The sequence below is a fragment of the Musa acuminata genome, chromosome BXJ3-10 (genome assembly GCF_036884655.1).
Source record: "Musa acuminata AAA Group cultivar baxijiao chromosome BXJ3-10, Cavendish_Baxijiao_AAA, whole genome shotgun sequence".
Classification (NCBI taxonomy): domain Eukaryota; kingdom Viridiplantae; phylum Streptophyta; class Magnoliopsida; order Zingiberales; family Musaceae; genus Musa; species Musa acuminata.
In genome coordinates this window covers 28,404,454-28,416,742 of record NC_088358.1, presented here as the reverse complement: position 1 = coordinate 28,416,742, position 12,289 = coordinate 28,404,454, and the positions used below count along the sequence as shown (strand labels likewise).

The window sequence follows — 12,289 nt, the reverse complement described above, 5'->3', positions numbered from 1 at the left end:
TATTACACTCATCAATAGGTATGACCGTCACTTGTATTATTTATCTGACTCTATATAAATCTAAAAACGAGGTTGGTGCAGTGTCATTCTATTTGAGTGTCCTGTTACATCCATTGCGACAAATCCATCAAAGAATGTCGTACTTTATTCCCTTCTATAATAGGGATAATTCTATATTGCTTATATATGTACTTAGAACTTATTAGTATCATGATTTTTTATATTTAAAAAATTTATATTAAAAAAAATATATTTATGAAAAAAAATATTTTTATTTTATTTTTTTAACATCACTAACTGTACTTAAGAAAGACGTTGCACATGACATTAATTTCAATAGAAATGAGGTGGCTTTTTGTACGGCGACGATAATGTTGTTGCTACTATTGTTGTTGTAACGTCGGAGTTTGTCAACGAGGGTGTTGGGTACTCCTTTGCCTACATCTACCCTGACATGCGCCACCTCATTAGTTCTGATACCAACACCTCCTCCACTCGCATCCACCGCTCTCATAAGGGCACTATCATATTCGATTGCATCCGTAAGCACAAAAATTGGCACCCTTCTTAATTTTATACCGTTCATTCTTCGAAATGAGCTGGCCTACTCCTATCCTCTTTCGTCTTCTTTGAGAGCTCCTCCTCCTTCACCTACGTCCCTCGACAACCCCAACACTCCGTTTCACTCTCCCACCCCATCAGATCCAATCGCCTCATGTCTTTTTGAATTGTTCACCGTAACAGGGACTTGGTCCAACTTCTGGGAGGTGCTGTTGCCGGACTTCACTCCATGATTGAGAACATTTTGGAATTAGTGTCGTAGAGTACATGGCATCTGGTGTCGTACCAATTGGTTAGTGCATGTGGACTCCCATCCCATGTGGACAAACAGTGATTAAGATGGCAGTACCAATTGGACTGCCATCTTAATCACTGTTTGTCCGAAAGCTAAGCATGTTATCCACTGAGAATACTTTTCTTCCCTTCAGCTCATAATTCAGCAGGTCCCAAGATGGACATAATTTTGAATGAAGGTGGACGTAAAACAGGATTTCTAGCATCAAACAAAGTGGAATATACTGAAGCTATCCTCAAAGTGATTAAGATGGCAGAGGCAGAGAGACTAGCAATAGCTGCAGCTGCTAGAAAGCACGCTCAAAGGTTTTCAGAGCAGAAATTCTTGGAGGACTTCAAAGCTGCAGTTCAGCCTATTCTAGCACCCAAATCTTCTTCATGAACTTGATTCAATGATACTGTATTCTTCTCGGATGATAACATTTTCCATGCATGCTGAGCATGTTCTGTGGGTAATAATTTCCTTTTCTTTTGATAAATCTTGAAATATACAACACCGATTTTTGATAGGTTTAGTAATGGTGATGACTATTTTATCTAAGACTCTTGGCAACTGGAAGTTATACTGGGCATCAGAAGTTGTTTGTGCTTCAGCTGCAATCGATGCCTAATGTTAATTTGAACTGTATTGATAATTAGCCATGGGGTGACAATTTGCTAACTCTATGTATATATCTAATGTGGCTTCTTGGAATTGTTGCAGCTTTACATCCTTTTTGAGGATATCTAAGCCAAGCTTTCTGGTTAGACAATTTTGAGGGTATATTTGCAAATAATACTTTTATGTATCTCTTTTCCCAAAAAAAATAATATTTTGAGAATATATTTGTTATCAACTCTGAGTTTGAGAGTAATTTTCTTGTGTTATAGTTTTTCCTATCATCATTTGTTGTCTTAGCCGGTCTATCGTTGCTGGACAGTATCAAATTAAATCCTTAAACGTTAGAATTAGTCGGTTTCAATTTTATATTTTTGTTATAGAGTATTCCTTTTTTATTTGTTTGCCTTTATAATTATTTAGATGCTACATTTAAAATGTAAAACTTTTAAGATTTTATAGTGATATATTTTTTAAATTGTTAATCAGGATAAAATTAAAATTATTAAAATGATACATTTCTTTTGGTGATATATGAGAATTAAGATGTAACATATAAGATTTTATTTGTTTAATGAGGGACTAAACGTAAGCGTTAATCGTATATCATTGTTGGAGGATCCAAAGTCAATAGTAAATAAATAATATTTTGAAACTTCTCTAAAAAAAGATTGCGCATGTCATGACCCGAGCCCGATGGGCTAACTAACCTATCGACTTCGTTTGGTCTAAATCATTGATCAAAATGCTTAAGCTAAAGTTAATAGTAATACACTTATCAGATCCTTATAAGTCAATCTTAGTATTTACCTCGTTTTGATGTGAAACCAATGGGATGTTACGGATCATGACAGCCCATCTTCTGCTACCGGCCTTTTGAAACTTCTGCTGAGGGGTCCACTGGATCAGCGAATCCAACTTTGTTAGATAAACGTAGGCATTCGGGCAACAGTCTCTTTCCAACGTTTGGGACAAGTCACTCGTTGATGATGATTGATCGATACCGGTGTTTGACTCAAGGAGGCATTGTCCCATGACACTTCAGCAACCTCTGTAGGAAACCATTTCACGCAAACCTTCCATCATCCGACGTGTTCTCCTCTCTGCCTCTCCTCTCTTCTCTTCGTATCCCTCTCTTCCTCTTGTTCACATCCGTGTCATTTATGAATTCTTCGCTACCTTTTGGGATAGGAGACATCCTAACCGATGAAGGTCCGAATCCGATTCTGTCAAACCGCCCACCGATGATGATCCATAATAGTGTCGACTCAAGGAGACATTATCCCATGGGGCTTATAAGCAACCATTTCGCGCAAACCTTTCATCCTCGGACAACATACCATGGCCGACGCCTCCTCCTCTCTCACTCTCCTCTCTTCTCTTCTTATCCCTCTCTTCGTCTTGTTCGCATCCCTGGCATGGCGATGGACCAATAGTGTTCGCAAAAATCTCCCCCCGAGCCCCCCTTCGTTCCCCATCATCGGCCACCTCCACCTCATCGCCAAGCTCCTGCCCCATCGCGCCTTGGCTGCCATCGCCGCCGCCCGCGGCCCCGTCGTACTCCTCCGCCTCGGATCCCGCCCTGTTCTCCTCGTCTCCTCCGCTCCCGCCGCGGAAGAGTGCTTCACTGCTCACGACGTCGCTTTCGCCAATCGCCCCAACCTCCTCGCCCCTCAGATCTTAGGCTTCGTCTGCACCACCATGGGCTGGATGCCCCACGGCCCCCACTGGCGTGACCTCCGACGCATCTACGCCGTTCACCTCTTATCCTCGGCCGCCCTTCGCTCGTCCTCCGACTCACGGACCCGCGTGGTCCGGTCGCTGGCTAAGTCCCTCTTCCTCGAGCCCGGAGATTCTGAGCCGGACGGTCCGCGGCGGGTCGAGATGAAGTCGAGGTTATTCAATCTGGTGTACGACGTGATGATGGGGTTGGTGGCCACGGCCCTCGAGGAGTCCGCGGAGGAGAGGCATCGTTTCCGCGAGATAGTGGAGGAGACGTCTGCGGTGAGCGGGGCGTCAAACGTGGCGGACTTCTTTCCGGCGCTGCAGAGGCTGGGGTGGCGCGGGCCGGAGAGGAAACTCGCGAGGCTCGTGCAGAAGAGAGACGCACTAATCGGACAACTGATCGAGCGTCATCGTGCCCGCCGGCGTCGTAGTGGCAGCAACGGAGATAAGGAGAGACCAACGATGATCGAGGTTATGTTGTCCCTACAGGAGAGCGATCCGGAAACTTACACCGACGTCACCATTAAGGCCCTCAGTGCGGTGCGTCTCGTTTCTTTGCAATTCGTAATTTTCGGTTATGTTAGTCTCCCCGCTTAAATTCGTGACAAAGTGCATTGATGGACGCCGAGAGGTAATAGAAGCGAGATTACATCCGTCGCCGCAAGTCGGTTATGATGTCAAGCTGATCCATTTTTTCAGTAATAATAATTAAGTTCTAAGAATTAGTAAATAATCGTTTATTTTCTATTCACTAATTCTTAAAAAGTAAATAATGCACACAGCACTTTTCATGTATAGGAATTACTGGGAGCAGCAACAGACACGTCGGCCTCCACCATGGAATGGGCCATGTGCCTCCTGCTCATCCACCCCGAAGTCCTGCACGCGGCGAGGGCTGAACTCGATGCCAAGATCGGCCAAGGGCGCATGGCGGAAGAAGAAGACATCCCCAACCTCCCCTATCTCAACTGCATCATCAATGAGACCCTCCGGCTGTACCCCGCTGTGCCGCTCCTGGTGCCCCATGAGTCTTCCCAGCACTGCACCGTCGGTGGCTACGACGTGCCTCGCGGCACGATGCTTTTGGCGAACGCGTGGGCTATCCACAGGGACCCTAACACATGGGACGAGCCTGAGGAGTTCAAGCCGGAGAGGTTCCAGTGTGAGGGAGGGAAGGAGGCAGGGCTTAGGATGCTTCCGTTCGGGTCCGGGCGGCGCAAGTGCCCCGGGGAAGGCCTCGCCATGCGACTGATCGGCCTGGCACTCGCGACCTTGATCCACTGTTTCGAGTGGGAGAAGCTTCCGGGGGAGGAGGTGGACATGACCGAGGGGCCGGGGCTAACCATGCCCAAGGCAAAGCCATTGGAAGTCGTGTGCACGCCACGCCACACCATGCTTCATGCTCTTTCACAGCTCTGAGAGTTGGCATACAGTGTGGCTAATACGTACGTTCCTCCGGTTAAAAACTTGCTTGTGCTTTAGTAGTTATCGACGCCTTTGCTCGTGTCGGTTGGCGTCTTCCCTGTGTTTGTCGCCTAATGAATAATTTACACGCTGAGATAGGTATGTCCATCTCTTGTATTATCATAATCCATATAAATCTAAAACCGATGTTGGCGCATTGTGTCATCCTATTCGAGTGTCTCGTTACATCCATTGCGACCAATCCATCAAAGAACGCCGTACTCTATTCCCTTTAATTACATATCACTTATCCCTTATTTAACATGATTTTTATATTTAAAATATTTATCATTGGTGCATCCGTGAGCGCCAATGCAGCACACCTTCTCTCCTTTGCACCGTCCATCATTCGAAACAAGTTGACCTGTTCCTCTCTTTCACCTTCTTTGAAAGCCCCTCCTCCATCTTCGTTCCTCTACAATCCCAACATTTCAGTTCACTCTCCCGCCCTATCGAATCCAACCTACTTTAGCTTGGGACACGTTGATCTGGGATTCCGTTTTGGCCCCATAGAGAACCAATACATTTTTTGTGTCTTCTCCGGTTTGCTCGACTACCTCCTTTCATTGTCGTCCTCCTTCAATCACTTCTATCACACTCTATCCTAGTGCCTCCCAATCCATCGGACTGCCAATCATAGTCTTACTTTGCTTGCCCTCATCCTTTGCTTTACCAAGGACCTCTCCAAAATTGCCACTAAGTTTGGCTGTATAGCTATACCGTTGGAGACCTCTAAGAAATTGGACAACAGCAAAGTTCCCAACCTCATCGCTAACCTCAACGATCAAAGAAAATAAAGAAGGTTAGGAAATAAATAAGCAGTCAAAGGAACAACTTGCGCACCAATGGTGTGGCCGACCATAGGACAGTACCGAAGGCAATCTCAAAGGTCTTAAAAGAACAAAGGAGGCATATTGGCATATGGCTAACAAGATGGCGTATGCAAACCTCGAGCCGACATTAATGGGATAATGTGTTCTTTTGATGTTGTTGGGGGAGGACATGTGTTCATATTCTATAGCTTTTCTTATCATCACTTTTGTCTCATCCGATCGATCGCTGCTAACACAAGGAGCACCATATCAAATGATAGAGGCTCTCTCCAATTACATTCAAACTGATTTTATTTTTTGGCGAGACAAATTAAATCCTTAAGCGTTGGAATTATTATGTTACAATTTAATATTTTTGTTGTAGAATATTCCTTTTTTATTTTTTTTAATCTTTTTAATTATTAAAATACTATATTTAAAATATAAAATTTTAAAATGATATATTTTTAAAATTTTTAATCTGGATAAAATTAAAATTATTAAAATGATACATTTTTTTTTGTGACATCTGAGAATTAAGATGTAATTCTTATATAAGATTTCGTTTGTTCTAATAGGACACATTCTCGTATACTCCAGTGGTAACAGTCAACAGTCATGTCAAAGTTAATATGGAGCATTAAGACTGATATGACACATGCATCGACACAACACCTCAGACTTAGATGCGACAACCACCTATTCCTACGTTGTTCGACCTATTCCTACGTTGTTCGAAGCCGTACAAGATGCGTGGGCAATGAAAAGTAAGCAACGGTCTCTTTCCAACGTTTGGGAAAAAGATTGCCCATCTGCTAACGGCCTTTTGAAACTTCTGCTGAGGGGTCCACTGGATCAGTGAATCCAACTTTGTCAAGGAAAACGGTGTTGACTCAAGGAGGCATTGTCCCATGGTGCTTAAGCAACCTCTGTCGGAAACCATTTCATGCAAACCTTCCATCCTCGGACGTGTTCTCCTCTCTGCCTCTCCTCTCTTCTCTTCGTATCCCTCTCTTCCTCTTGGTCACATCCGTGTCATTTATGAATTCTTCGCTACCTTTTGGGATAGGAGACATCCTAACCGATGAAGGTCCGAATCGGATTCTGTCAAACCCCACCGATGATGATCCATAATGGTGTCGACTCAAGGAGACATTATCCCATGGGGCTTATAAGCAACCATTTCGCGCAAACCTTTCATCCTCGGACAACGTACCATGGCCGACGCCTCCTCTCTCCCTCTCCTCTCTTCTCTTCTTATCCCTCTCTTCCTCTTCTTCACTATTCGTAGTCTTCCGGTTATGTTCCTCGCCCCGCTTCCGTTCACGACTAAAGTGCATTGATGGACGCCGCGCGGTAATAGAAGCGGGATTACATCCCTCGCCACAAGTCAGTTGTGATGTCGAGCAGCTCTATACTTTTAGTAAAAATAATTAAGTTCTAAGAATTAGTAAATAATCATTTATTTTGTATTCGCTAATGCCTAAATAGTAAATAATACACACACTACTTTCATGTGTAGGAATTACTGGCAGCAGGAACAGACACGTCGGCCGTCACCATGGAATGGGCCATGTGCCTCCTGCTCATCCACCCCGAAGTCCTGCACACGTCGAGGGCCGAGCTCGATGCCAAGATCGGCCAAGGGCGCATGGCGGAAGAAGAAGACATCCCCGATCTCCCCTACCTCAACTGCATCATCAATGAGACCCTCCGGCTGTACCCCGCCGGGCCACTCCTGCTGCCCCGTGAGTCTTCCCAGGACTGCACCGTCGGAGGCTACGACGTGCCTTGCGGCACGATGCTGTTGGTGAACGCGTGGGCCATCCACAGGGACCCTAACATATGGGACGAACCCGAGGAGTTCAAGCCGGAGAGGTTCCAGTGCGAGGGAGGGAAGGAGGAGGCAGGGCTTAGGATGCTTCCGTTCGGGTCCGGGCGGCGCAAGTGCCCCGGGGAAGGCCTCGCCATTCGACTGATCGGCCTGGCACTCGCGACCTTGATCCACTGTTTCGAGTGGGAGAAGCTTCCGGGGGAGGAGGTGGACATGACTGAAGGGCAGGGGCTATCCATGCCCAAGGTAAAGCCATTGGAAGTCGTGTGCACGCCACGCCGCACCATGCTTCATGCCCTTACACAGCTCTGAGAATTGGCAAAGAGTATGGCAAATACGTTCCTCCTATTCAAAAGCTGCTTGTGGGTTCGTTGTCTGATACGTGTGCTTTTGTTGTTATCCACGCTTTTGTTCGTGTTGGTTGGCGTCTTACCTGTGTTTGTGGCCTAATTAGTAATTTACAGGCTGAGATAGGTATGACCGTTACTTGTATTATCTTACTCCATATAAATCTAGTAATTTACATGCAGTGTCATCCTATTTGCGTGTCATGTTACATCCATTGCGACAAATCCATCAAATTATGGACTACAATAAGGAGGGTTCAGAAATAAATAAACGGTCGAAGGAACAACTAACAGAATTGAGCAATGATGATTATTTGTACCCCATTTTAAACTATAAGATCAGTCTGAGAGTTGACAAGGTGAAGCTGCTGCAAGTGCAATGGCCGGTCGCCGTCCAGGTGGACCAGCCTTTGGTGGCCGTGGTGGAAACGGCACCCGGAGACGGTGGCTTACCATATCAGTTACCGTCGTGCACGATTTAGCCTCATCCAGAGGCGCGTATGTGGGTGGCTTCTCCCTTCATTTTCGACTTCACAGCTTCGTCAATGTCTCGAACGTCATTCCAATGGGAGTCGTAAGTCTTTGCCTCTTCACAATCCATCTCCGTCTAAAACAAGTCTATTGTTCTCGACGAAGCGGCATCAAAAGACTTTGAGCACCACTGTGTCTTTTCCTGGTTCGATTTTATTTTTTTTCTCATTTAAGTTTTATTGCTGCTTCATATATATATATATATATATATATATATATATATATATATATATATATATATATATATATATATATATATATATATATATATATAACGAAGATAATTCGTTTTGTTTTTAAAAACAAAGGTGTTGATGAGGGTAATAATGGCAACATGACGCGCCACGACGCCAGCCATGCCTGGACGACACTCTGTCGGAAGAAGGCAATAATACCGACGCGATGTGCGCTGACGTCACCCGCTCTCAGACAACGACTTCATCGTTGTATGACCCAACACGCTTGGTCGAGACAGAGGAGAACGACGACGGAGGCACGCCCATGCCCTACGGCAGTTCGGTTCTTCACGCAACGCCAACAACAATGTCAGACGCCATCAGAGGTACGATCCTGCTCCTACGAGCAGGCACATTAGGTAACACTAAACTTCCCTATAAATACCCCCGAGTTCTATATGAAGGGGGGGGGGGAGAGAAAAAGAACAGACCACTTCCCGTCACTAACTTGATCGTCGGAGGGGTCGGGCCGAGCTTCCGACTCGACTTATGTGCAGGTGTAAGGACGGGGTTGCTTCTTCCCGACACTGCGGAAAAGCTTCCCACCCGACGCAACGTCCCGACCGGACCACCGTAATCGACCACCTTGGCGGTCTCGAGGAACGTCGTATAAGATCCCCGCCTATTCGAACCCAAACCAAGCCGTGTTGGCCCCGAGGCCACGGCATAAAGTTGTTTACACTAACGGATGTGATCTTTTTTAAATTAAAAAAAAAAATTAATTTCATTCCCGTGTCAATTGATGTTTTCTTATCAGCTATAAAATTCCTGCTTATTTCAGTGGCGTTTAGTTATCGACTCTGAGATTGCGAGTAATTTCTGTAGCTTTTCTTATCACCACACGTTGATCGTTACCAAGACATGAAGCACTGCATCGAATGGTTAGAGGCCGTTTCTCCAAATATATTCAAACTGATTTTTTACAAGAAAATGTTCAATTTTTTTTTCATTTTTGTCGTAGAATATTCAAGCACGGCAGACGGTGACTGCATCAGGGTGAAATTAATTTTTTAAAATGATACATTTATGGTGATATCCGATTTTTTAGATAATAGATGTGTTCCAAGTGGGACGAAATCAGACATGCTTCTGTTGCCCAGGCGTTGATCAGACGGTGATCTCGGAGGACCCACGTCAATAACCTAACCCCATCCTTGAGCATACAAGGCAGGGCTGCTTCATCATTTTGGTTTCAGCCCATCCCTGCAAAACCGCTCATCTTTGGACAAGTATGGCCGACGACGCCTCCTCTCTCACTTTCCTCTCTTCTCTTCTTTTCCCTCTCCTCGTCCTGTTGCTCGCATCCCTGTCACGGCGATGGCTGAAGAGTGCTCGCAAGAATCCCCCGCCGAGCCCCCCATCGTTCCCCTTCATCGGCCACCTCCACCTCATCGCCAAGCCCCCGCTCCACCGCGCCCTCGCTGCCATCGCTGCCGCCCGCGGCCCCGTCGTACTCCTCCGCCTCGGATCCCGCCCCGTCCTCCTCGTCTCCTCCGCTCCCGCCGCGGAAGAGTGCTTCACCGCCCACGACCTTGCCTTCGCCAACCGCCCCCGCCTACTCGCCGCTCAGATCCTAGGCTACGGCTGCACAACCATCGCCTGGTCCCCCTACGGTCCCCACTGGCGCAACCTCCGCCGCATATCCGCCGTCCACCTCTTATCCACGGGCGCCCTCCGCTCGTCCTCCGACTCACGGACTGGCGCGGTCCGGTCGCTCGCGAAGTCCCTCTTCCTTGAGGGCGGCGATTCGGGGCCGCCCGGCCCGCGGCGGGTGGAGATGAAGTCGAGGTTCTTCAATCTTGCGTACGACGTGATGATGGGGGTGGTGGCCACGGCCATCGAGGGGGAGTCCACGGACGAGAGGCAGCGATTCCGGGAGGTGGTGGAGGAGACGTTTGCGGTGAGCGGGGCGGTAAACGTGGCGGACTTCTTTCCGGCGCTGCGGAGGCTGGGCTGGCGTGGGCATGAGAGGAAGCTCGCGAGTCTCCAGCATAGGAGGGACGCGTTAATCGGGGAACTGATCGAGCGTCATCGCGTCCGCCGCCGTCAGAGTTGCCGCAACCGAGAGGCGGCGGCGGCGGCGGGGAAAGGAGACGAGGGGAGGACAACGGTGATCGACGTTATGTTGTCCTTGCAGGAAAGCGAGCCGGAAACGTACACCGACGTCACAATTAAGGGCCTTATCGTGGTACGTGTTCTTTCTTATTTCTTCGTCATTAACCGGCTATGTCACCTCCCGTCTCGGAGCCGAATTACCGGCTATGTTCATCTCCCACCGAGCAGCGGAACTATCGCTGTCGCCATTTCGAGGGATTAGTTATCTTTAACATTGATCTTTATAATTTCAAAAATTATTCATTGTTCTAATAAAATTTATTTTTTATTTTTTATTTTATAAAATTATATTTTTAAATTTATATAAAAGTATTGATATTTTATTTTATAAATATAAAATTCTTAATATTATCACGTAAAAAATTATATGTAAAGATAATTAATTACGGAAGGATAATGTATAATTAGCTTCACTTTAATAAAAATATTAGTCATGGCTTAAGTCGGCATATGAAGCAACAGTCTTATTAGTTAATTTTGTACCGTGCCCACTAAATATTGACTGCCATAAAAAAAAAGAAAAAAAAAAGAGTATATGACCCTCAACCTCCAATGATAACATACTAACAAATGATAGAATTTGATCCTATTGGAGGGTTGTGATAGAGGCAGACACGAGGAGAAGGAAATAATACACGCTCTTTTCATGTTTAGTCACTATTGGCAGCTGGAACAGACACGTCGGCCGTCACCATGGAATGGGCCATGTGCCTCCTGCTCAACCACCCTGAAGTCCTGCACGCGGTGAGGGCCGAGCTCGATGCCAAGATCGGCCAAGGGCGCATGGCGGAAGAAGAAGACATCCCCGATCTCCCATACCTCAACTGCATCATCAATGAGACCCTCCGGCTGTACCCCGCCGGGCCGCTCCTGGTGCCCCATGAGTCTTCCCAGGACTGCACCGTCGGTGGCTACGACGTGCCTCGCGGCACGATGCTGTTGGTGAACGCGTGGGCCATCCACAGGGACCCTAACACCTGGGACGAGCCCCAAGAGTTCAAGCCGGAGAGGTTCCAGTGCGAGGGAGGGAAGGAGGAGGCAGGGCTTAGGATGCTTCCGTTCGGGTCCGGGCGGCGCAAGTGCCCCGGGGAAGGCCTCGCCATGCGAGTGATCGGGCTGGCACTCGCGACCTTGATCCACTGTTTCGAGTGGGAGAAGCTTCCGGGGGAGGAGGTGGACATGACCGAAGGGCGGGGGCTCACCATGCCCAAAGCAAAGCCACTGGAAGCCATGTGCACGCCACGCCACACCATGCTTGATGCCCTTTCACAGCTCTGAGAGATTGGGATACTTGGCAATGTAATAATAGGTCGGGTATGATCTTTACATAAAAGTGTCGTATGCACACGATTAGTCATATCTCAACCAGACTAATTAATCCTAATGTAGTTCAAAGTCTACTTCTATTGTGTTGTAACCATACTGCTCGCTACATTACCTTCCTCATATTACCTCCTTTCGAAGCCTAATTAGCGTGCTGAGATATCGACATCTTACCTCGCTACATTACCTTCATCCTCTTCTTTTTCTTTTTCTTTTTTTCCTTTTCCTTTTCTCCAAATTAGTCATGGCATCTTCTTTTGTTCCTTTATTGTCACCCCCATCTCCATCCTAGTTTATGATTCTACACTCCCATCAAAAGAAGTCATTATTATGATCTTTATCATATGCTTTTAGATACTGTCTTATAATTCGAAGTATTTTCCTATATGTCTACATATGTAGTTCCTTATAATCCTAAGTATTTTTTCCTATGTCATATATTGTACTTT

At 46.5% G+C, this 12,289-nt stretch overlaps 3 protein-coding genes across 3 annotated transcripts; all 3 read left to right on the top strand.

The window, feature by feature from the left end:
- Positions 1-2,755: 2,755 nt before the first annotated feature.
- Positions 2,756-4,807, top strand: LOC135650484 (cytochrome P450 81Q32-like). Its single transcript, XM_065169868.1, has 2 exons — positions 2,756-3,718; positions 3,977-4,807. The coding sequence occupies exons 1-2, from the start codon at positions 2,795-2,797 to the stop codon at positions 4,595-4,597; spliced, it is 1,545 nt and encodes a 514-aa protein (XP_065025940.1). The 5' UTR covers positions 2,756-2,794; the 3' UTR covers positions 4,598-4,807.
- Positions 4,808-6,714: 1,907 nt separating this feature from the next.
- On the top strand, positions 6,715-7,817 carry LOC103968564 ((+)-piperitol/(+)-sesamin synthase CYP81Q2). The gene is made up of 2 exons (XM_065170431.1): positions 6,715-6,843; positions 6,977-7,817. The coding sequence occupies exon 2, from the start codon at positions 7,016-7,018 to the stop codon at positions 7,598-7,600; it is 585 nt and encodes a 194-aa protein (XP_065026503.1). The 5' UTR covers positions 6,715-6,843; positions 6,977-7,015; the 3' UTR covers positions 7,601-7,817.
- Positions 7,818-9,543: 1,726 nt separating this feature from the next.
- On the top strand, positions 9,544-11,923 carry LOC103968563 (cytochrome P450 81Q32). The gene is made up of 2 exons (XM_009381821.3): positions 9,544-10,590; positions 11,172-11,923. Exons 1-2 carry the CDS (start codon positions 9,634-9,636, stop codon positions 11,793-11,795), a joined length of 1,581 nt encoding a protein of 526 aa, XP_009380096.2. The 5' UTR covers positions 9,544-9,633; the 3' UTR covers positions 11,796-11,923.
- Positions 11,924-12,289: the final 366 nt, after the last annotated feature.

What these genes read in the sequence shown, in the direction of transcription:
- LOC103968563 (XM_009381821.3), top strand. Translation starts at nt 9,634, where the DNA reads ATGGCCGACGACGCCTCCTCTCTCACTTTCCTCTCTTCTCTTCTTTTC. An exon ending in CAATTAAGGGCCTTATCGTG is followed by an intron (nt 10,591 to 11,171) that starts GTACGTGTTCTT and finishes TTTCATGTTTAG; the next exon opens with TCACTATTGGCAGCTGGAAC.
- LOC103968564 (XM_065170431.1), top strand. Translation starts at nt 7,016, where the DNA reads ATGGAATGGGCCATGTGCCTCCTGCTCATCCACCCCGAAGTCCTGCAC.
- LOC135650484 (XM_065169868.1), top strand. Translation starts at nt 2,795, where the DNA reads ATGGCCGACGCCTCCTCCTCTCTCACTCTCCTCTCTTCTCTTCTTATC. An exon ending in CCATTAAGGCCCTCAGTGCG is followed by an intron (nt 3,719 to 3,976) that starts GTGCGTCTCGTT and finishes TTTCATGTATAG; the next exon opens with GAATTACTGGGAGCAGCAAC.